Consider the following 22,896-nt stretch of genomic DNA (forward strand, 5'->3'; position numbering starts at 1 on the left):
AGTGAAGCGCTACCATGTAACTGTCTCATAACACAATTTTCCTCAAATGGTAATGTTGATATTTCCTGTATGCAGAGGGACTTGAGTAACAGGTTTTTTTCTCCACCTATACTGATAATGCTGATTATAAAAAATGGAAATCCAGTAAACCAAATGGAAGACAAACTCACATGCTCATAAACTAGTTCATGATTCTATCCCTGGTGATCCATTAAAACAGCATTATATCTTACAATATAAAACAGCTTAAGTCCAAACACCTTGTTATAAGGATGCTGTCTAATGGAAGAATGATTTGCTAAGGGTCATATGCCTTCTGGCCCTCACATCCCCCAGCATTTGGCAACTGCTCATCCTGAATGCCAGCACTTGTCTGCTCTGGGGTTTCTCAACTGCATGGTCATTGATTCTTCCTCCTCCTTCACACACTGCTGTCCCGCCTGCATGCCCCCTTATCGTTAGGTGCTGTCGGCCGCCACCGCTGGCTTCCTGTTCTGCTTACACAATGAGTAGGCAGCAGCTGCTAGTCACCACTCTCAAATGTCACCATTAGGCCAGTCGAATGGCATCCGACGTGATGCCTTCAATTATGGGCATCATTGATGGGCAGCGAGATGCACGCCTTCTCAAGTTTTTAATGATTTATCTTGCTAGGTGCTTATTAAGGATTGTAACATCTTGCAGTGAAAGTGGCTTTCTGGAAACCTATAATTCTTACCGTCTTGCCTTTCAGGACCGTCTCTTCCACTTCCTTCAGCATTTTTTTAAAAAATGAACTAAAGTATTCGTTTAAATTGGGAAAGAGGAGGGGTATTGAGGCCCGCCTTCTGCTAGTCCTTCTGCGGAACACAGTGGTGGTTGGCTGGGCAAGCACCTTCCCTGCTCGTCCTCTGACCTCATTCATTTCCCAAGGCCACAGATAAGCCATCAGGCTGCTGTTCGCAAACGGACATCACAACAGCCACTGATGTTGGCCGGCTTGTAAAGGGGAGCCCATTCATCTGTTCTGGGGTCTGTATAGCTAAAGGAAACTCTCACATCACAGAGGAGGAAAAAGGGAGAAAATTCAGGTATTGCTGGACTGACAGGGGAAGCCAGAGAGTTAGATAAGCAGGAAAGAGTTGGGTGATATTGGAAATAGGAACACACGTTTTGAGCCACAGGGCCAATCACTCTGTTGGGATTCTTCCATTTAATCCTCACAATCCTATGAGGTAGACGTTATCATTTCTCCATGCAACAGAGGAGGAAATCGAGACTCATAAGCCTCTACATGGTAGGGCCAGTCTGGCTCCCAGGTCCATGCTAGCCCTAACTATCTCCCAGGAGTCTTCAGTCTCCTGGGCTACAGGAGGATTTGTAAGTGATTTTATACACGCGCGCACACACACGTATACACACATATCTACTTTTTTTTGGTCAAAAGCATTGAGAGTAACCGCCATTCAGCCTTAAACTGTTATTGTGGCAACAGAATGGCAGTTTGCAGTTGTGCTGAGAATTTTCTGACTCCATTTGAGCAAGGTATTGTGCTAGGGTCAGCCAAGCAAAGATGCATCTGGAATTTACACACCCAAGCTGGAAAGCAGGTGTCTTCTAAGACAGGTCTGAGAAAGTGATGTGGTTTTCAGAGCTGGGGAAGCATCTAAGCAAGCGGAAGGAAGGACAAGGGGATGGCTTCTGAGTTATTTCCACAGCACCTTCCATACCTTTTCCGTGAGTCAGATGGGCCATGCATTACTCAAAAGTGTCTAGTTAAATCCTATTTAAAATAAAGGGCACAAGGCCAGTGCCCAGTGCTTGATATATTTTAAAATATGCGGAATTAATTAATGAATGTAAAAAAACACCCAAGACAAACACAGGCTGCACATAACCTTATTTTAAGGTTTGTCTTTAAATCTCCTTTTGGGGAAAACCATCAAAGGGCAGTTCAGGAAATGCCAAAGCATTAAGATGCATTCAGTTCCACCGTCAGAAAGACCTTCTGATGCACTTCCAAGAGAACATTACAAACAAACCTCACATCTATTCACAAACACAAAAATGCATGTCCTCTTGTTCACCTCATTCATCCTTAATTCAAGACACTCTCCTTTCCCCTGGACAAGTACCTATCAGCATTTGCTGTTTTAAAAACTGGCAACGCCAGATAAGAAAGATGATCAGAAACACTGAGTTTCTCCTTGCTGGGTAAGGTAAAATACCTTAGAAAGGTTAAAATGACTCATGCATTTCAAAATTCAAATTTTGAATCAATTAATTTGAACTTTTTCAAAAGAGGGATGCTTTATACTCTACATCTTGCCTATGGCTGTAATTTTGGTCATAAAGTTATAAATTAAATGGTTCTATGTGTTCACATATACCCCAAAGTGCACACACAATGATTTTTCCATAAAAACCGTAAAATCATCTCCAAAATCCTACATACAGTAAAGACAAGACAGCAACTATTACTGAATGCTGTAAGGGTTACGAGAAAAGCAACAGCACCACAAATGGCTAACCCTAGGCATGAGTACAGGGGGCAGAAAGATTGTGTCCAAGATGTTCAAGAACCATAGAAAATCAAATTGAATGATTCTAGGTTTAGGCTTGGTCAACAAAAGAGCAACACTGATGCTCATCTATGTACAAAAATAATTTCATTCTCCCAGTTTATAAACATAAGCTTGAAAGAAATAACTCTCACAGTAATAAAAAAAAAAATAAAAGAAGTAACTGCTCTATGGGGTACAAACTAAAAAGGAATTCTTACCATTTTTGTTTGGAGGCTTTAGAATGAAACCACGAGGAAGCTATCAGGAAGGCCACGGTAAAATTACCAAGAAATGCTCACTGCATCCTAAATTTTTCTTACCATTTTTTCTTCTTTGGCAGGTGGACTTCGAAGAAAAAAGCAGAGAGGGGCAAAAAGAATATCAATTATCCCAATAATTGTCATGAGCCATGGAAATCCAATTGCCTTTGCAATAGCACCACCAGCAGAAGGACCTTTCAGGAAACAGAGAATTAGATAAAGTTCTTTCCAAATGTCTTGTAGACTGAAAGATGCAAAGATTTAAATAATTTTAGTAGACATTATCCGTTGTGTATTGAGGGAAAAGGTTGTTATGAAAAGTCAATGTCCTTACCTATAGCATACCCCATACAAAATGCCACATCTGCAATGGCATACACACTCCCATAGACGGACACGTGCCGCAGGTCGACGAGGTAGCCCATGATGGGCATCATTGACGAATCCACCATTCCTGAGGACAGTCAGGGAACACAGTGTATAGCAAACAGATATAAACCCAAAATGGGCTGAATATCAGGGACTGTGCCTTAAACTCACGACCCTGCCAGCTCTTCCCCTTCTGTCATCGCCACCTGCAAGTCTTGGGGCTAATCTTTGAGTAGAAAGAATGAAGGAAGCCTTTTCTGGCCCCCCAGAGGAGGTCAGGTTCCCCTCGCATACAGATGTTCTCTCACAGCGTCATCTCAATTGTCATTCATTCTTCAATTCTTTGCTAAATGCCCAACTCTCCTGTTGGTTTTGTTCACCCATATTCCCAGCACTTGTACATATTAGGAAGCAGCAAGCACCGTTTCAATGAAAGACATTTTCCTCATCTGCCTGCCACTGACACATGTGGAGGGAGGGCAAAACCTCTGAGTCTCTGCCAGTGTGTTCACAGACACTGGCTCACAGCAGCCAATCATGAGCATCCCCATTTTACAGATGAGGAAACCAATATTCAGACAGGCGAGGCTTGACCACACTCACTGAGCCCAGGGAGTCTGAGCCAGGAACTCTGAACACACACCCTCTTTACACTACCTGCTCCCCACTATTCAAGAGATGAGATTCTAATGCTGGTCGTGGTTGTTGCTGGGGTATATGTCTGTATATATATATATATATGTGTGTGTGTGTGTATTTATGTGTATCTATGTATATATGTATGTGTCTATGTGTGTGTGTTTGCATGTCTATGTGTACGTGTTTATGTGTATATATGTATCTGTATGTGTATGTGTGTGTGTATGTACTTGTATTTGTGTATGTCTCTCTGTATGTGTATGTATGTGTGTAGGTGTGTGTGTATGTGTATGTGGGTGGGTATATGTGTATCTGTGTGTGTATGTATGCATATGTGTGAATGTATATTTGTGTGTATGTGTATGTTTATGTGGGGGTGTATGTATGTGTGTGTATGACTATGTCAGAGTGTGTGTGTGTGTGTTGTGTGTGTGTATGAATGTGTGTGTGTGTTGTGTGTATGTGTGTGTATATATGTGTGTGTTTTAGCTAATTTCAGTTCACACACTCATACACACACAACACACACATACACACTCATACAACACAGACACAGACACACATGCATACACACACAACACACACATACACCCCCACATAAACACACATACACACACATAACTTCTGATCGGTGCCAGATGATCTCTCAGACTCCTTGGACTTCTGGGGTGTTCTGGTCCCCCCTATTATTCTCCACCTTAGAAACACCCATAGTCTAAGCGTGTGGCCCAGGTGTGACCAGCAGGAGGTGGGTCAGGCATGCAGGTGTGCTTAGTGGCGAGAGACAAGTGAACCAGAAAACAGCAAAGCAGGAAAGCACCAAAAGACACAGGCCAGGGGCCCATTCTGCCAGGCCTGCAGAATGGCAAGGGGAGCTGCCAGAGGACTGGGCACCCTCCCCAAAAAGATGGGCCATCCAGACACTGGAGGACAAGGGGAGGCAAGGCAGAGGACAGGCAAACAGTCACCTGAGAAGGACCTGGAGTACCATAATGGGTTCTACCCCAGCCTCAGCAGCCTTCTACCATCTGTCCTCAGTGAAAGCTGTGCTGTGCGACTGTACCACTCAAAGGTTACGTTCCTGCCTCTACAGGGGTGGACTGAGCACTTACTTTTATCATGATCAATTGGTATATTATAAATAAGAGATAAAAGTATACCATTCACTCAAAATAGTGACAATGATTTTCCTAACATATTATCGTTCTTAACATTACGAAAGCCCATCTCCTTGCCTATGGAAATTCCTGCAGCACAGGTGGTCATCAACACATTAGTCTGCTTTGTCTGTACTAAAACCTCTTCAAAACATATATGTGATGCCATTGCCCCCAGCCTCATGAGAAGACCTGCTCATAGGGAGGAGTCCACACAAATGAGCTCTGTGCAAGAGATTCACTTGTTTGCCCAGCCCCAGCAGTGGAGCATCAGTTTCCTTCTGTAAATATCAGCTTTTTAAAAATACTGGTTTTCAGGAAATAAATGACTAGTGCGTAGAAGCAGATGTCTTTACACAGAGAATCAACAGGCTGTAATTTAGCTAAGCTGCCTGCAGCCTCCTTCCAAGATTCTAGAAATTTAGGTTGAGGAACTACAGTCTACCAGAGGAAGAAGAACCCTTCCCGTGGAAAAGCGGTTTTAAATGTAGGCACAAGGTTCGTATGACTTACCAATTGCAAAACCAACTCCAAAGTTCGGAGCTATGAGTCCATAAATGTTTTTCGCAAATGGAATCTGTAAGAGAAAATAAATGTTATGCTAAAATACAAGAGTTCCAACTCTTAATCATCTCAGAAAGTCCTGAACTTGTTTTTTCTCTGGGCATGGTACGCCTGTTCCCTTCTGAAGAAAAGAGGATGAAAAGGGGTGGGGTTTGTGAAGAACCAGACCCTCCAAATCTCTGAAAGTCAAAGCTTGAGACAAGTTTTATGGCCACCATGAAAAACTTGTCACCGGTATATGTGAATGATCAGCCTACTCCACCCTCAAGTTTTGACAAGAACAAGTAGGCCTCATAAGGGACGGATATTGGCTATTGGTGGAAGAGATTTTATTCTAGAAAAACATCTTTCTTTGCTATTGTTTCAGGTTGGTTGTCCTGAAGTGTATAAGACACTGTCAAGCTGAAGATGATGCAGGGGAGAGTTAAACATAAAGTGTAAAATAAAACATTTTAAATAATTTCTGACATAAAATGAAAATACACTCCTTGGAAAGTCTTGTCCAAACATTTTTAAGATGATAAAAAATTAGAATAAAATGAAAGCTGTAATAAAATATCAACAAACTCAAACGTAAAATGTTTCTTGGTGATTCTTGCCCAAAGCCCAAGTTTTATTCACGGATCGTTCCCACTTGTCGAATGCCATCTTTTACTCACACATAAAATGCTGACTCCCACAATTATCATTCCTAGAAGAGCGCAAAGCCACCTATCAAAAGGAAAAGCACCATCAAGAAATGATCATTTGATTTTTTTCCAGTCCAAATTTTCAGTGGAAATCAAAACAATTACTTGCAATAGCGAAGGCAGAAACAACTTAGAATTTTTGGAAAGAACTACATTATTATAACAGAATGAGTGTTGTTTTCATATCATCTTACCTCCCCATTTTGTGTGCAAGTATCCCAAAAATATTGGTTCCAATGAGATAAGAGATACTAGCTGGCAAGAAAGCAACGCCTGTAAATTTATGAAAAGGAGAGCTTATCAGTGCTGATATCAGTCACATGTTAGAAAAACTAATAACTGTAGACACCACAACGTTGATTAGAGCAGATGAAATGAAGCTCCGGGGCCCACACCCCAGCAGCTAATATCCGGCACCTGCCGGATCCGGTCTCGACCCACGTGGCTTATCCTCCACACAAAGCTGCTGAGACACTCCAGAAATGAAAGTCCTCTCTCTATCAACTCCTTCATCTTGCCTCCATCTCTGGCTGGTGGTGGGCTTCACACGTGGGCCGATACGAACAGCTCCTGCCTGGGAGCTCAGCACCTGCAACCTTATGTGTGATTTCATCCGACAGAAGTTAGACGCGGTTATTGAAAGAATTAGGGAACCGTGAGATAAGCAAAAAGAAAAAAGTTAAAATTACCCCAAACCCCATCCATTACTCAGCTAATCACCACAGTCATTTTCCCCTGTAAGTTTATTTACATATACAAACATATTTATGTGTGTTTTGATTTTCAAAAAAAAGGGGATTCTACTCTATCCTGCTTGTTTCACTTAGCTTTACAAACATTTTTCTATGTCAGAAACATAAATGTCTACCTGGTCATTTTTTGTGGTTAAGTCAGACTTTTTTTTTTTTTTTTTTTTTTAATTGAGACAGAGTCTCGCTCTGTCGCCCAGGCTGGGGTGTAGTGGCACGATCTTGGCAACCTCTGCCTCCTGGGTTCAAGTGATTCTCCTGCCTCAGCCTCCCGAGTAGCTGGGATGACAGGTACATGCCACCATGCCTGGTTAATTTTTGTATTTTTAGTAGAGACTGAGTTTCACCATGTTGGCCAGGCTGGTCTCAAACTCCTGACCTCAAGTGATCCGCTGGCCTCAGCCTCCCAAAGTGCTGGGATTACAGGCATGAGCCTCCATGCCTGGCCTCCTATCCAAGTTTTAATGCTCTCCCCATAGAGGGCACCTGCATCCCCCAGGTTCTCATGTGCCCAGGGTGATTTCCTGCTGGTGGTGGCAGCAGTGGCCTTGAACATGTCCTCCGCATTGAACAGAAAGGTCTAGCCATATCAGACCCAGCTTGGCTACATCAGCTCTGTCTGATCCTCATCCATTATTAGAACCACAGGACAATCTCTTTATGAGAGACTGCTTCTCAAACTCCTAGTGATTTTAGTATTTTTTCCTTGAAATCAGATATACTAGACTTGATTCCAAGCCTTACTCACATATAGTAAAACTTACTTTGTTCTCAGTCAGAGGACTGCATAAGTGAGACACGCAGGTAGATATCAGATGACAGAGTGCCTGCTACACTCACAATGCATGGGGCCTGGAGGTCCTTCTCATCCCAGCAGCTGGCCACACACTCACGGGCAAGTGTGATCTTGTCTCTTTAGGATAAAGCACGACTGTCTACCACCAAACCCAGAAACAGGCTGAGTCTTCCAACACAGCAGGGACTTCCAAATAAACGGCTCCATGAGCTAAATCCAAAACCAGATCATTCTAGACGCGGGGGTTCTGGGAAACACTAATAAAGAGCAATCTCATTTCATTTTCCAGGGAATTATTTCTGTCATGTTTAGCAATATATGGTAGTCAAATAATTGTTCAGTGTAATCTGATTGAGCAAACATTTACTGACAGCCACGTGCCCAGCACAGCACTGGCCTGCAGCAAAGACAGTGACAACGTGATTCTCGTCCTGACGCAAGTGTTTTGAAGGAAAGAAGCAGATGACGTTTAAACTGTGACCTGGCCAAGTGAGGCACATAACAAAAACACAGGTGCCATGCTCTGGGGACCTGGAACTGCGTCTGGCCAAGCTCCGCAGAGCAGATGGTATTTAAACCTGGCCTCAAAAGCTGTGTCGCGGTACTTCCTACCAGCTCTAGAGACTGTTAGTCCAGATGGTAAGATATCATGACAACCTTTGTCTCATGATAAGAATCCCTGAGGGCCAGGTAGGTATAAATGAATAAAACAAGCAAATTGCAAGCAAAAATAACAGTGCAGATACCATGATAAAGAGCCACTGACATTCAGCCTCAGTGTCAGAGAAAGAAAATGAAAAATGGAGGGAAGAGAGGTCTGTGGCGACCCAGAGGGCCCAGACTCCATCTAGAAGGCAGACGCCACTCTTTGTGGCCACTCACTCCCCTGAGGGACTGCAGTTCCAGTACTGGAAGATCCTGTTTGTTTTTTAAGATGGAGTCTCAATGGAGGCTGAATGTCAGTGGCTGTTGCCTGGGCTGGAGTGCAATGGCACGATCTTGGTTCACTGCGACCTCCGTTTCTTGGGCTCAAGTGATCCACCTGCCTCAGCCTCCCAAAGTGCTAGGATTACAGGCATGATCCACGCACCCAGCCTGAGCAAGAATTCTTTCTAGGGCTTCTCCCGACTCAGTGAGAAAAGTGTTGGCTGGGACTGGCCTGCAACAGTGCCCTGGGCTACGGCAGGAACCCTCCCTTCTGCGGGGCGATGCTCTTCACGTATCTTTCTGCTCACACCAGAAAGTTCACTGAAGGGAGAGCTTCCATCACCCCTTGTGATTTTGGTACAACCTGGCTTCAGCCACGGCCTCGGCCAGCCAGTGAGGGAGAGGCTCTGGTCGTCACGAAGCCTGCGGGGAGCTGAGCTGGCCGTCCAGCCCCGGAAGTGAAGGTGGAAATGAGTCCCTGGGTTTCCTCCAAGCTCCAGATGACCCCTCCCTGAATGAAGGCCAAGGGCTCGGCCTAGAACCAGAATAGGGGCAATGGTCTTCCCTGTCCCATGGCAGGCTTAGGAGGACCCTGAGTCCTCACATCCCAGAGCCACCGAAGGCTGGCATTCCCTCTTGTCTTCTGGTACAGGCCTGTTTCCTACCCTCCATCCCACTTCGCATCCCCACAGCTCACTAAAGACAAAGGGGCTGGAAGAACCAGAAGACAAGAGTGTGGCTCCATCCTTGTCTGAGGCCTGTGCCCAGGGCCTCGGCTTCCCTCTGGGGGCTTGTAGGCCTCACCCTGAACTGTCAGTCCCTAAGTCTCAAGGTGTCCGGAGAGGCCATCTGACCTAGAACTCAGGTATAGAGAAAACACCGGGAAATTATCCTTTCTCCACCCACTCAAGCCCAGGGCTTCCCCTCAAGTGGCAGATGAGGAACTGGGGGGGGAGGGGGCGCTGGCAAGGGAGCCACGTGGAGGATGGGTGGGCTGCCATCTTTACCGCCCCTAAAAAATGTGGCCAAAAACAATGCCTTCAGCAAGAGCAATCCTGCGTCACCCATGCAGCTAATAAGACTGTTTGCCCTGACTTCAAATATCACAGTTTTTCTCCAGAAACAGTGAGGGGAAGCATAAAGGCAGAACAGCCTCCCTTTCACCCTGGACAGGAGCGGGCTCACAGAAGATTCCTGAACACCAGAGGCTGGGCTGCAGGGGCAGCTCCCCGCCCTCAGCACTGGGTCCTCTGCACTGCGTCGCTCACAGTACCCCATCCCCAGGCTCAGCGAGCCATGAGATGAAAGCTACAGAGACCTAGGGAAGGTGGGGTATTTCCCTCCTGCTGGTGCTGACACAGGAGGCAGGTAGAGAAACCCAATTCTCTTGAAGACAGACATGTCTATCTCTGGGGCCAACGAAAGGAGGAACCTCGGTGGTGGAAATGTGCAGCAAGCTGCTTGAGTGAACGTCTGGCCCCGGTGATAAGCCCCACACAGCAATCTGATGAGATCCAGGCAGCCTGCACTCTGCTATCTGCCCCTGATGGCCCACAGCTTCTGGCTGACTAAAGATTTTATAAAGAAAGCCTCAGGCTTTGTCTGAAGAGGATGAGCACAAAACATCTTAAGTGTCCTGCACATGGCCAGGACACATTCAAAGAGGATGAGAATTCAGCTAGGTGACTGAGAGACCCAGTTCACACCTGTAATCCCCACACTTTGGGAGGCTGAGGCAGGAGGACAGCTTGAGCCCAGGAAGTCAAGGCTACAGTGAGCCATGATTACACCAGTGCACTCCAGCCTGGGCGACAGGACGAGACCCTATCTCTAAAAATAAATAAACAAATAAGAGCTTCTCAGCTCAAGAGTGCATGCAAAGTCAACACAGCAGCTCAACTCAGCAGTGCACACCCCACCTGGACAGCGGGCACCTCCTGAAAACACCGAGAGACCCATATCACCTCAAGGACCAGAGGGAAGAAAAGCTGGGAAACAGTCTCTCCAGCGTCAGCAGTGGGTATAAGCAACAAGGCTGGAGGGTGTCTTCTCATCTGCTATTTGCTGACTCGGTGTCAGATCCAAGTCCACCCCTCCTGCCGAGCGGCAGGCCTTCTTTAGGAGCTCTGAAGGTCTTTGGGCTTCCTCTTTTATCTTGGCTGCTAGGGAGTTCAGAGCTAAATTTTCTGCCTAAGAAACATTCTTGTTTAGTTCCAAGAATCCTTCCTCCTTCACTGCATACCTCTTCTGATGTCAGGCTTGGTTTGGGTTTTGTTTTACGACACAATTCACATGGTTTAAAAATGCACCCTTTGGGCCGGATGCAGTGGCTCACGCCTATAATCCCAGCACTTTGGGAGGCCGAGGCGGGTGGATCATGAAGTCAGGAGTTCAAGACCAGCCTGGCCAAGATGGTGAAACCCCACCTCTACCAAAAACACAAAATTAGCTGGGTGCAGTGGCAGGCACCTGTAATCCCAGCTACTCAGGAGGCTGAGGCAGGAGAATTGCTTGAACCTGGGCAGCGGAGGTTGCAGTGAGCTGAGATCGTGCCACTGCACTCCAGCCTGGGCAACAGACTGAGACTCCATCTCAAAAAAAAAAAAAAAGAAAAATTCAACTTTTGACAGTGCACGGTTCAGTGATGTTTAGTATATTCACAGAGTTGTGCAACCATCATCACCATCTGATTACAGAACATTGTTACCATCCCACAAAGAAACCTCACACCCCATTAGCAGTTCCTCTCCATCCTCACCCCCTCTCCCCCGGCCATTTGGAACTTTTTAGGTATTGTTCGATGAAAGAGCATAGCAACTCAATGCAGAACCCAAAGACACTGGTACTCAGGCCAGGTCAACTGCAGAGAGGCAGGCAGAACAGGGAAAGTCTAAGCCAGGGGGCAGCTTCTGGCAAGACACCGCCCTTCCCCAGGGCTGGATGCCTGTGAGAGAATAAGGTCACCTGAAGAAGGGTTGGGGACACTGAAAATGTCTGCTTGATTCAGAACTGAAAGTCTCCACCTGAAGCTATCCACACGTACCTTGAAAGGACTATAAAAAGCACATAAATTCCTAGAGAGGAAGGACCGTCGATAAATTCTTAAAGAAAAAGGTGTGTGTGGGAGGACTAGCCTTCCAGATATGCAACCACATTCTAAAGCTACAGTAACTAAACAGGAAAGGCAAGTGAATCAATGGGATGAAAGAGGGAATCCAGAAAGAGAGCCAAGAACTTGTGGTCCTTGAGAAAATGATGAGAATGGGAAGAATCAGATCCACTACTTCAGAAATGGTCCCAGGACAACTGGCTGGCAATACAGGAAACAAAACTACTGGGTTCCTACACATGCCTTGGGACAAAATAAATTCCATATAGGTTCAAGATTTTAATGTGAAAAACAAATCAGAAATGTATTAAGGGAAAACATGGGAGATTAAAAAAATAAGCTTGGCATGGGAAAGGCCTTTCTGAGCTTGACTTGATATGACAATGACATTAAAGGGAAGCCTGCTAAACCTGACTAGTGGCATTTTAAGTATTTGAGTGGCTAAAAAAAAAAAAAAAAAATCCATTCAAGAAAAATCCATAAAGTCAAAAGACATAGAATAATATGAGGGCAATATCTATAAAACATGTGGTAATAGATTATTATCTTAATACATAAAGAACACATAAAATCAGTAAGGACAAATAACTCCATAGAGAAATGGGCAGAGTATATTCATAAGAAATTCATAGTAAAAGAAATACACATGGCTAATACACATATGAAAACATGCTCAATTTCACTCATAAAGAATTTGTGGCTGGGCGTGGTGGCTCACACCTGTATACCCAACAATTTGGGAGGCCAAGGCAGGTGGATCACCTGAGGTTAGCAGTTTGAGACTACCCTGGCCAACATGGCAAAACCCCATATCTACTAAAAATACAAAAATTAGCCGGGTGTGGTGGCACACACCTATAGTTCTAGCTACTGGGGAAGCTGAGGCCATGAGAATCGCTTGAACCCAGGAGGCAGAGGTTGCAGTGAACCGAGATCGCACTACTGCACTCCAGCCTGGGCGACAAAGTGAGACTCTGTCTCAAAAAAAAAAAAAAAAAGGAATTTGTTAAATTAAAATAAATTAATAAAATAATAAATAAAAATAAATTAAAGTGAGGGCCGGGTGCGGTGGCTCACGCCTATAATCCCAGTGCTTTGGGACAGGCATAAGCCACCAACACCCAGCCTGCCATATGGTTTCTAATGGCAAACACTGGAACTGTTAGGGAAGCAGAAGCTACGCCATTTTAAGCTCAGCTCCATCTTACAACTAGCAAAGCACATTCCTTGCCAGTTATGACCCATAGTCATGAGATGTTTAGAGGTTAAGGAAACAGCCTAAAGATATGTACAAGGACACTCTCCTACAACAGCAGAAAGTCCAGATGTGCTTTCTGAAGACGCCCTGATTTGTTTCTAATGACAGAGTTGTTTCTAATAAACTTGTCTCTTCTACTGTGTTCTGTGACATGCCTTGAATTCCTTCCTGAGTGATTTCCAAAAACTTTAACTTGGGGTCTGGACTGAGACCCCTTTTCTAGCAACAGAATGAGCCCAAATGCCCAATAATAGGGACTGACTCAGGATTTCAATAGTTATACATTGTTTTATTTTAACAATAAAACAATATGCAACCATTAAAAAGAATAAAGTGTTTCCAGTTAAACACGGCAGAGTGAATCTATAGGTTTTTCTCCACACCCACCTCAAAGTCCATTTAAATGCTAGCAAAGAAGTAGAAGAAAATTCTAGACACACAGCCCACCCTCCTCCCGCCCCCATACCTTCCTGAGGACAAACAGTGTGGGAGAGGAGAAGGGACAGTACGAGGAAGAAGCGAGCAGAGGACAGCACAGAGAATGCTGGAATCTTCCATCTGCACATGGTGAGGCCAGAAAAAGGCAAGAGCCTTTGAGCCTCACAGCCAGAAAGGAACTGAAGCTTCAGGTACTGTGAAGGTGGGGCTGAGAGAAGGGGCTGTCAACACAAAAGCAGGAGGAGAGGTTGTGTTAAGAGCAGTGGGACCCCCAGCACTCCAGCCTTCACCCTGGCAGGAGACAGTTTCTCTAGAGAAATTAACCAGAGTGGTTCAGGGACCCCAGGCAGCATGGCAAGCAGGGGCAACAAAAGAGGCTGAAACAGGGAAATGGTGTGAGGGTGTTATTGCAATAACAACCACCTCACCAAAAAACCCCCAAGCACTCAGGGTATATACAAAAGGCTCTTTAAATTTAAGATATGATAGCACCAATTTTAAAAACTCAATAGGCAGTTTAAAAGATGAAGAGGAATAACTCAAGGGAAAGGGGGAAAGACAAGAAATTACAAGAATAAAAGTAGGGAGTCTAACATTCAGCCAACTGGAGTAAAAGAGGAGAGAAAATAGGGGGATTCATTAAAGTAATAATACAAAAAGTCTCCCTGGAATTGTAACACAGGGTTCCCCAAGTGAAAGGGCTGATTAAGCAAGTATTCAGCCCAGAGGAGGAAAACAGACCCCACTGGGAATCATCAACGTGGACTTTTATAACCTAGAGAAGAAGTAAAGGTCCCTCGGGATCCTACAGAGGCTCAGGAATGAGGGCAACACTGGCCTCCCCCACAGCAACCCTGGACGCTAGAAGACAACAGAACAGTGGCCTGAAAACTCCCAAGGAAAATGATTTCCAACTAAGAACTATACACGCAGACAAAGTCAACCAAGTGTAGGATGAAGGTAAAATATCTGCAAATATGCAGGGTCTCAGAGACCTTCACCTGCCATGCACACTCTCTCAGGAAGCTGTGGGAGGCTGTGCTCTACAATAATGAGGAAGTCAGTCAAGGGTAAGGAATACAGGAAACAGAAGAGAGGCACAGAAGATGCTGGGGTGATGGGAAAGGAAAGTCTAGACTGAAGACCTAGGATAGACATCCACAAACGAGCCAATACGCAGAAAGGTCAGGTTTGCCAACACTTGACTGCATTTGGAGAACTTTTCACCTTTGCCAGAAACTTTGGTGGATATATTCATAAACACTACATAAAACATTAAGAAAATGAAAGGACAAGGCAACAACTAACACCAGGAAAATTAAATTTGCAAAAAGAAAGGAAATTAATCACAGTCTCCTAAATAGCTCAGTCAGCTGTGAGCAATAATTACCCAGTCACACTAATGTCAGTGCTGAATGCCAGTCTAACAAGAAGCTGTAATGCAATTATTCGGGGAGGACAGAAGGTGGGAAAATGTGTGAGCTGGTTGTTTGATATTTTCTTTTTTCTTTTTTTTTTTTTTTGAGACAGAGTCTCGCTCTGTCGCCGGAGCTGGAGTGCAGTGGTGGCCGGATCTCAGCTCACTGCAAGCTCCGCCTCCCGGGTTTACACCATTCTCCTGCCTCAGCCTCCTGAGTAGCTGGGACTACAGGCGCCCGCCACCTCACCCAGCTAGTTTTTGTATTTTTAGTAGAGACGGGGTTTCACCGTGTTAGCCAGGATGGTCTCGATCTCCTGACCTCGTGATCCACCCATCTCGGCCTCCCAAAGTGCTGGGATTACAGGCTTGCGCCACCGCGCCCAGCCTTGTTTGATATTTTCATGTGGTGCTGCAACGGCATTAAATAATCCCCATCTACTGTATTAGGAAGCTGGTGGACAATGTCAGAAATTGGAAAAATTTTTAAAACGGGATGTAATTAGCCAGGTGTGGTGGCGGGTACCTGTAATCCCAGCTACTCAGGAGGCTGAGGCAGGAGAATCACTTGAACCTGGGAGGCAGAGGTTGCAGTGAATGGAGATCGTGCCACTGCACTCCAGCCTGGGTGACAGACTGAGACTCTGTCTCAAAAAAAAAAAAAAAAAGTCGGGGGTGTACACATATTATTAAGAGACATAAGGGCATCAGCAGAAGAAAGATCTAAAAGAGTTGAAGGTGATGGAATCTGAAGGGCTTTGGGGATCAAGAGGCATGGGAAAAAGACAGCTGTTTTTCCTTATAATTCTTTTATCTTTGACTTACAATTATGTACATGTGTAACTTTGATAAAAAAGAAAATTTAATTAATTTTAAAAAGTAAATCTACATGTTCTGACATGAAAACACGGCCACAAAATTACATGAAGGAAAAACAAGAGGTCACACAGTGATGTAAATGGCAAAATTCACTTGGTTGGATTTTTAGGCATTTCATGCAATAGGGTGGTAAACACAGAATCCTCTAGAAAAAGACATAGAACTGTTAACAATGAATATCACAGGGGATGGGCTGGGGGAGGGGGAAAGATGAGCATGAAACTTAAAAATGTTTTACTTCCTCAATCAGCATACTTTGATTTCGTTATAATAAGCATGTATTACTTTTCAAAATTAAAAACACTTTTTAGGAATTAATCCTTTTAACAATTAGTTTGTTGTTAGTCTTTTCCACGTAAATTTTATGGCTGTACAGTTAGTCCAGTTCCAAAACAGGGGAAGATGCTGACTGTACTTTTCCTCTCATTTCTGCCCAGATCTGATGTGTCTGTGTGAGTTCTGCACCCCTCAGGGATAAACCAGAGAACAGAGAACAAACAGACCCCTCAGGGATAAACCAGAGAACAAACAGACCCCAAGGCTGCCCTAAGCAATGACCCCATTAAGAGTCAAACAGAAGCTATCACTTTATCATCCCGGTAAGGGCAACTCAGCAGGGATGCCCTGGGAACAAACACGCTTGAATCAGAAGAGCCCACCCCAGTCCTTACCCAGCTGCCACTTTCGGGAACACATGGTCTCCATCATCCAGATGGGCAGGGCCGGCTCCAGCATGGCGATGCCCATGTTTGCAAAGCAGATGGAGCCTGTAAGGGAGGGAAGGGCTTTGTAGCGGCTTCTGCCTCCTCTCTCGTTTCCAGACACAGTAAGACTCCATGCGCCTACAGCTCAGATAACCGCAACTCCTACTTCCATTAAGTAAAGGATAAATCACATATCAAGAGGACAGCAAAGGCTGTTTATCATCATTATCATCATCGTCGTCGTTGTCCTTATTTAAAACAGCTAGAATCCCAGAGACAAAGTTTGGACTGGAGGCAGCCCTAGAGATCCTTTGGTTTAACCTACCCAATTATGGTTTTATCAATGAAGAAAGGGAGCACAGTTTAGTAATTAAGTAGCTTGCTTGGGACCACCCAGCAGCCAGGCCACTTCCAGACCACACACAGTCTAGGGGCAACCTGAGGCTCTCGCATCTGTGTTTTACTGTGCAATAAACATGGGCATTTCTAATGATACCCTGAAACGCCAGAAAATCCAAGCAAGATCAGGTGGATGCAGTCCAGGCATGCCGTCGGGGGATTTTTCGAAGCAGGATCAGGTGCATTCAGTATAGACATGCCATTGGGGGTTTTTTCAAAAGTCAGCTGTTCATAACGGCATCTATGCAAATATTCGTGATCACTCTGTTAACCAGAACCCTTTGTAAATATAGGACTATCTGAAAAAGACCCACAGAACTGTTCTCCATCGTTCTGGGAACTTCCTGTGTTGTGCCTCTTGGAACCTCTAACTTGCTACAACAAATTCAAAGAATATTGTGCAATCGTGATGAAGGTGCACATATAATGAAGAAAGATCTGCTCGTTCGATGTGACATTTAAAAGCAGAGCATATCAATGGCAGGACTCCCCTCCCACACACTGGGGGAGGGAGTTTGGCTCTCAACTCCCTCCCCCAGTCGAGGCTGCCTGGAAGTGTCAATGACAGTCCAGGAGTGCTGCGTAGCATCTTCGTGTCTCCTGTGAGCAAGGACTAGACAGGGAGGTTCCAGGGAAGCCCAAGACAGGACAGGCCCAGGCTGCAAGGCCCCGCCCAGATGTGTGCAAGGTTCAGGGAGTCACATTTCTGGAGTCCCCATCCCTTACCATACCTCTTTGTCCCTACCTTGGATGCCAGGGTTCCAGAAGCATCTGAGCTCTGGGATGCCCCTGCATCTTGCAGATTTCACTGCATGAAGAAGTCACCATGCCAGCTCCACATCCCTTTGGCCAATAAGCATGATAGACAGGGTCTTGGCCAGGGTTACATACCTGCTGCCCTAATCAAATCCAGCAGCAGAAGGGTTAAACACAACCAGCCTGAGGGTTGACAAAGGCTGAACTTAACTACTGGTGCCCAGTTCTCCCAGGTGTCTTCCAGCCTACCTGTGTTAGGGAGCCCTGCTTAGACACATCTAACCCTAACTGGGTCCAGTGCTATAGTGCAGGCTGCCCCGGAAACCAACATGTCAGCCTGCGGCCAGACCTTCTCCTGGCCTGACCCCAAGAGTCTGCTTACCTAGGTACTCAGGCCCAGCAGCACCTTCACAAGGCTGGTCCCTGGTTAGGCAGCCCAGGGCCGGCCAAAGCAGGCAGCCTCCTGCCACTGGGACAGTCTTGGGGACCAGTCCCTTGGATAGATGCAGACCATTATCCTTCCCAAGAGTTACAAAACCCCAGTGCTTTCTTTTAGCCCCTCTAGGCTGAAGCATGTCCTTTAGCCAAAGGGTGTTTGAGCGGCCTCCCTGTTTGCTCGCAGGGATGCTCTCTGCAAGAAGGGAGCCCCTCTGTTCCCTGTGGGGCTCTGCCGTCAGTTTCTATTCATACACGCCAAGGTGAGTCAGACTGCCCACCTGGGACCCTTGCCATGAGGCCAAGGACTCCTTCCGGAAAGTTCAAGGTCAAACAATGATGGCCTTCCACGCAAACACAGTAGGCAAGCTTAGCTCCAAACAAACCCAGCCGGGCATCCCTGGGGAACCCGGCAGCTCTGCAGAGTCTAGCATGTGCCATTTTGATTTTCCCCAAATAAGACAAAAAGGGCCTTGGCTGCGTGTCAGAAAGCAATGGTGGAAGAAAACCATTTCCTTTGACTTGTAGCCTCTTTGCCTTTTCTGTTTTTCTATGGCCCAACATTTCTAGCAGCAAAACGAAAATCAGGCCCGGCCATCCACCCCTGCCTCCAGCACGCGGCCATCACCTCGCATTGCCCTGACAGAGAAAATCCACAGAGCCCCACCTGCAGCAATGAGGATGTACGGGTCCTTCAGCAGCGTGGTTAGGGGTGTCCCCTTCTGACTCTGTCAAGAAAAAAAACACGCGTCAGAAGCATCACCATGCCCCCTTCCCCAGGGCCCTCATTCCTGGCCGCTTACCTCTGGCTGCACCCGGGACGGCTGGAGCACAAAGAGCTGAATAGCTAAAAAACAAAAATAAAAAAGACAAGCCCCTCTTCAGAAAGCAGGTGTGGCCCAAGCGCGTGCCGGCACGGATGCCAAGGTCACGGCAAGGTGCCCACACGGACTCACTCACCTCCATCCAAGAGCACCAAGGCAGCCAGCACCAGGAACGGAGCCGTCTTCCCCACAAACTCATACAGCACACTCCCGAAGGGGGGGCCCACTGCAGGGAGAGAAAGTGGGGACACCGCCCCTGGGACTCATGCCCTCTCCCCGTACTAGAACCATCTATTTGATTCTTGTGTTTCTCTCTCTACTTTGTTCCAATAAGGTTTTGGGGTGTCTGCTCTATTGTTCTGTTCAGTTAGAGTTCAGTTGTCTTGGTAACTTCCTCCAAGTGACTTTTCCTAAGAAACGGGCAAGAGTCTATAAAGGTCACCTGAAAGCAAAGGCCCGAGAGAAACAAGATCCAGGCCCAGGGCTGGGCTGCTTCCACTGCACTCTTTCTGCACAAGAAAATGTGTCAACAGGGACTTTGCTCCTCGTACAGCGCAGGCAATCGGGAGAGGAAGAGAAAGGCTCTGAATCCCTCTCAGGGAAGATGTTTGCCCCCTGGTCTGGGAAGTCAGCCAGGGCAGGTGGGGGAGGCAGACCCAGAAGGCAAGGTTCTTCCTGATTACAACCCACTGAATGTTCCTGAGGAAAGGGTCTGGCAGACCATCCTGTTCAACCTTTGGTTTTCCATCTGGGCCCAGGGAGGTTTGGGGCAGAGGTAGCGGTAGTCCTGATCCCCTCCACCCCCAGCTCAGGGCTCTTCCTACCATTTTTCAAAGTCTTCATGAAAGCAGGAAAGGAAGAAACAAAAATGGAATTTCTGTGTCAGTGCAAATTTTGACGGGGTCACGGGGTGAGGACTGCCGCTGTCCAGCACCAGGCAGGCCCCTCTTGCCAGTTCGCCTACACAGGGGCCTTACCCACCTAAGACCCCCATGGCCAGGCCTCCCAAGGCGATTCCCATGACGTTGCCTCTCTCTTCATCATCTGTGTAGACGCTGGCAAGCATGCCCATCCCTACACAGGGAAAGAAATGGTCAACAGGCCAGCTCCAGGGAATAGCAAAAGAATAATACATGACTTGCCTTCCCTCTCCAGCCAGCCTTGTGATCTTCCCAAACCTGTCAGATTCACTAAAATGTAAGACCAAGCAGAACCCAAGAGGAAAGTGGGTACCTTCTCCAAGAACCCCCAGCACTCCAACCACCACCAATACCTGAATTCCCTGAATGAGTCCAGCTCACTCTGCAAAGGGCCCCTCACGAACTCACTCAGGCATTCCACACCTACCAGCCACAGAGGAGCAGGACGAGCCGATGCCCTGCAGCGACCTGGCGATCAGCAGGAAGGCATAGCTGCTGGAGAAGGCAAACACTGCCAAGAGAAGGGGTCCAAGACCGCACATCAGTGCTACTGGGATGCAACCGTCCCAAACAGGGACATTTCAGGAGCCCCCCTTAACCCAGTGGAGCATTTGCATGTTAGCCACCTTGTGTTTTTGTTCCATAAAAAGCTCTCTATTAATTCCTTTCTGCAATTGTTGCCAGTACACAAACCTCCCAGGCCGTATTCTTTTTTTTGAGACAGAGTCTTGCTCTGTCGCCCAGGCTGCAGTGCAGTGTGCAATCTTGGCTCACTACAACCTCCGTCTTCTGGGTTCAAGTGATTCTCCTGCCTCAGCCTCCCCAGTAGCTGGGACTATAGGTGCATGCCACCACAAGCAGCTACTTTTTGTATTTTTAGTACAGACAGGGTTTTGCCATGTTGGCCAGGCTGGTCTCTAACTCCTGACCTCAGGTGATCCGCCCGCCTCCGCCTCCCAAAGTGCTGGGATTACAGGCGTGAGCCAACCGCACCCCGCCCCCAGGTTGTATTCTTAATTCCCGGCTCATGGGCATCCATGCCCACCCTGATGAGACCCACACTCAGAAGGAAAACACCAGACACTTACTAATTGTTGAGACAAACATAATGCAGAATCCCGCAAATATGGGAATTGGATAGCCAATTCTGCAAAACACAAACATCACACAAATCTGGTGACTGCAGGCTATTTGTTTAAGGCTTTATATTGATTTTCTCCTGGCTACCCTTTAGGATCAGACAGATAAGTGTTTGGTGGACTTTTCTGAAAATTCATATACTCGGTGCTTCCTATGTGACCTTTTTGTATTTGTCTTAGAACGTGAATACATTTATGGACTGCCACTGTGAACAGAAATTTCTCTGAAATAAATGTTAACACAATATTGGCAAGTAACCCAGAACACATCCAAAATACCCGGCCCCTATTTCCATCATTTTTAAAAAATGATTCCTTTAATTATAGTCTTTGCTAGAGCTCTCCCAAAGGAGCCACTGCAATCAAATGATTCGGGTAAAAGGCCATCAAGTGATTCAACTGGCAGACTGCAGTATGTCTAAGAGGCATTAGGAAGCAAGATGTTAAGATCTTCCTTCCTGTTGACCCCATGAGGCCAACCTACAAAGACAAAGTCTCATTTTCTGTGCAAAATTTCAAAATCCAAATTGCTCCGCAAGACCACTGCTCACCTAGGGCTCTGGCGCCAGCTCAACAGGGCCGGTGGAAAGACCCTGGCGTTTCCCTATGCCATGTCTGGCTGGACATGTGACCCTGCCACTCAATCTTGGGAGGTCTCTCAGGCCCTTGGAGAGACCACCGCCCACCTCTCAGGACTAGAGTACGGAAAGAGATATGGATGTTAAACTGTTAATACCAGTGCATAGAGCATAGAAGGTGTCTAAGAAATGTCATCTCCTCCCTCATTCTCTTCCTTCCTTGTCCTCTGTTTCTGCTGAATCAAGTAGACAGCTGGGTCCCTGCCCTGTGGGTGGGGCATGAGGGTACAGGCAGCTTCCCAGCCCCTCTGCCTTGAGAGGAAGCCAACAGTGGCTGAGCTCTTGTCCAATTGCAGGTTTGCTCCAACCCAGAAGAGCCTGACATCTCTAAGTCTCTTCTGTCTCTAGCTCTGGACCATCAGGAACCTGGAGAGGAATCAAATGAATCCAGGAAGGCAGAAGGGCCAAGCTTCCTGAGCTCCGGGCACAGCCCGGAAGGGTTCTTCCATTCTAGGATTTAATAAAAAAAAATTGTAATCGGCTGAGCATGATGGCTCATGCCTGTAATCCTAGCACTTTGGGAGGCCAAGGTGGGTGGATCACCTGAGCTCAGGAGTTCGAGACCAGCCTGGGCAACATGGCAAAACCCTGTCTCTACTAAAAAAATAATAATACAAAAAAATGAGTAGACGTGGTGGTGCACACCTGCAATCCCAACTACTTGGGAGGCTAAGGCATGAGAATTGCTTGAACCTAGGAAGGGGAGGTCATAGTCAGCTGAGATCGCACCACTGCACTCCAGCCTGGGTGACAGAGTGAGATTCTGTCTCAAAAAAAAAAAAAATCATAATCATATCGCCTTCATTTAAAGTTTAAACTCAGTTATCCCAGCACTTACACCTGCCAGATTTAGTCATGATTTAATAAGGGCCCTATTTCACCTCCCTATGTTACAGATGAGGAAACTGAGGCATGACATCATGACATCTGTCATTACTTATCAGATGTCATCAGACTAATTTCACTTGGGCCATTCCCACATGGCTTTTCCTTGTAAACTTTACCACTTCCTCTGCTACCCAAACGACATTAAATAGAATCTTTCCAAAAGTTTTCTTGACCATACTCAAATATTTTTTAACTGCTTCACCTATATCCAGAAACCAAATACCAAAAATACAGAGAGTAACTCACAAGCATGACCGATTCCCAGAGAGTCAGGCCCCTCCCACAAACCATACAAAGATTCCCGTGCTGTGAACAGAGGTGAGCTTGTAATTCACAAAGTGGGGCTCCAAGCAAACTGGGTAAACCAGAGAAGATGCCAGAATTCTGACCTGCAATTCA

General features: G+C 46.2%; 1 protein-coding gene across 2 annotated transcripts in view; it reads right to left on the reverse strand.

Moving 5' to 3' along the window:
- SLC18A2 (solute carrier family 18 member A2) overlaps positions 1 to 22,896 on the reverse strand; it is a 39,832-nt gene that overhangs the window by 6,208 nt on the left and 10,728 nt on the right. For both annotated transcript variants that reach the window (XM_023224230.3, XM_031936167.1), the window contains exons 4-15: positions 20,921 to 20,979; positions 20,260 to 20,343; positions 19,894 to 19,986; positions 19,049 to 19,138; positions 18,892 to 18,935; positions 18,756 to 18,816; positions 16,466 to 16,561; positions 6,416 to 6,494; positions 6,192 to 6,243; positions 5,482 to 5,545; positions 3,138 to 3,257; positions 2,864 to 2,997 (exon numbers count right to left, since the gene is read on the reverse strand). In XM_023224230.3, the coding sequence (XP_023079998.1) occupies positions 2,864 to 2,997; positions 3,138 to 3,257; positions 5,482 to 5,545; positions 6,192 to 6,243; positions 6,416 to 6,494; positions 16,466 to 16,561; positions 18,756 to 18,816; positions 18,892 to 18,935; positions 19,049 to 19,138; positions 19,894 to 19,986; positions 20,260 to 20,343; positions 20,921 to 20,979 (976 nt within the window). The remainder of the gene's footprint in view (positions 1 to 2,863; positions 2,998 to 3,137; positions 3,258 to 5,481; positions 5,546 to 6,191; positions 6,244 to 6,415; positions 6,495 to 16,465; positions 16,562 to 18,755; positions 18,817 to 18,891; positions 18,936 to 19,048; positions 19,139 to 19,893; positions 19,987 to 20,259; positions 20,344 to 20,920; positions 20,980 to 22,896) is intronic.

The sequence above is a fragment of the Piliocolobus tephrosceles genome, chromosome 9 (assembly GCF_002776525.5).
Source record: "Piliocolobus tephrosceles isolate RC106 chromosome 9, ASM277652v3, whole genome shotgun sequence".
NCBI classification, from domain to species: Eukaryota; Metazoa; Chordata; class Mammalia; order Primates; family Cercopithecidae; genus Piliocolobus; species Piliocolobus tephrosceles.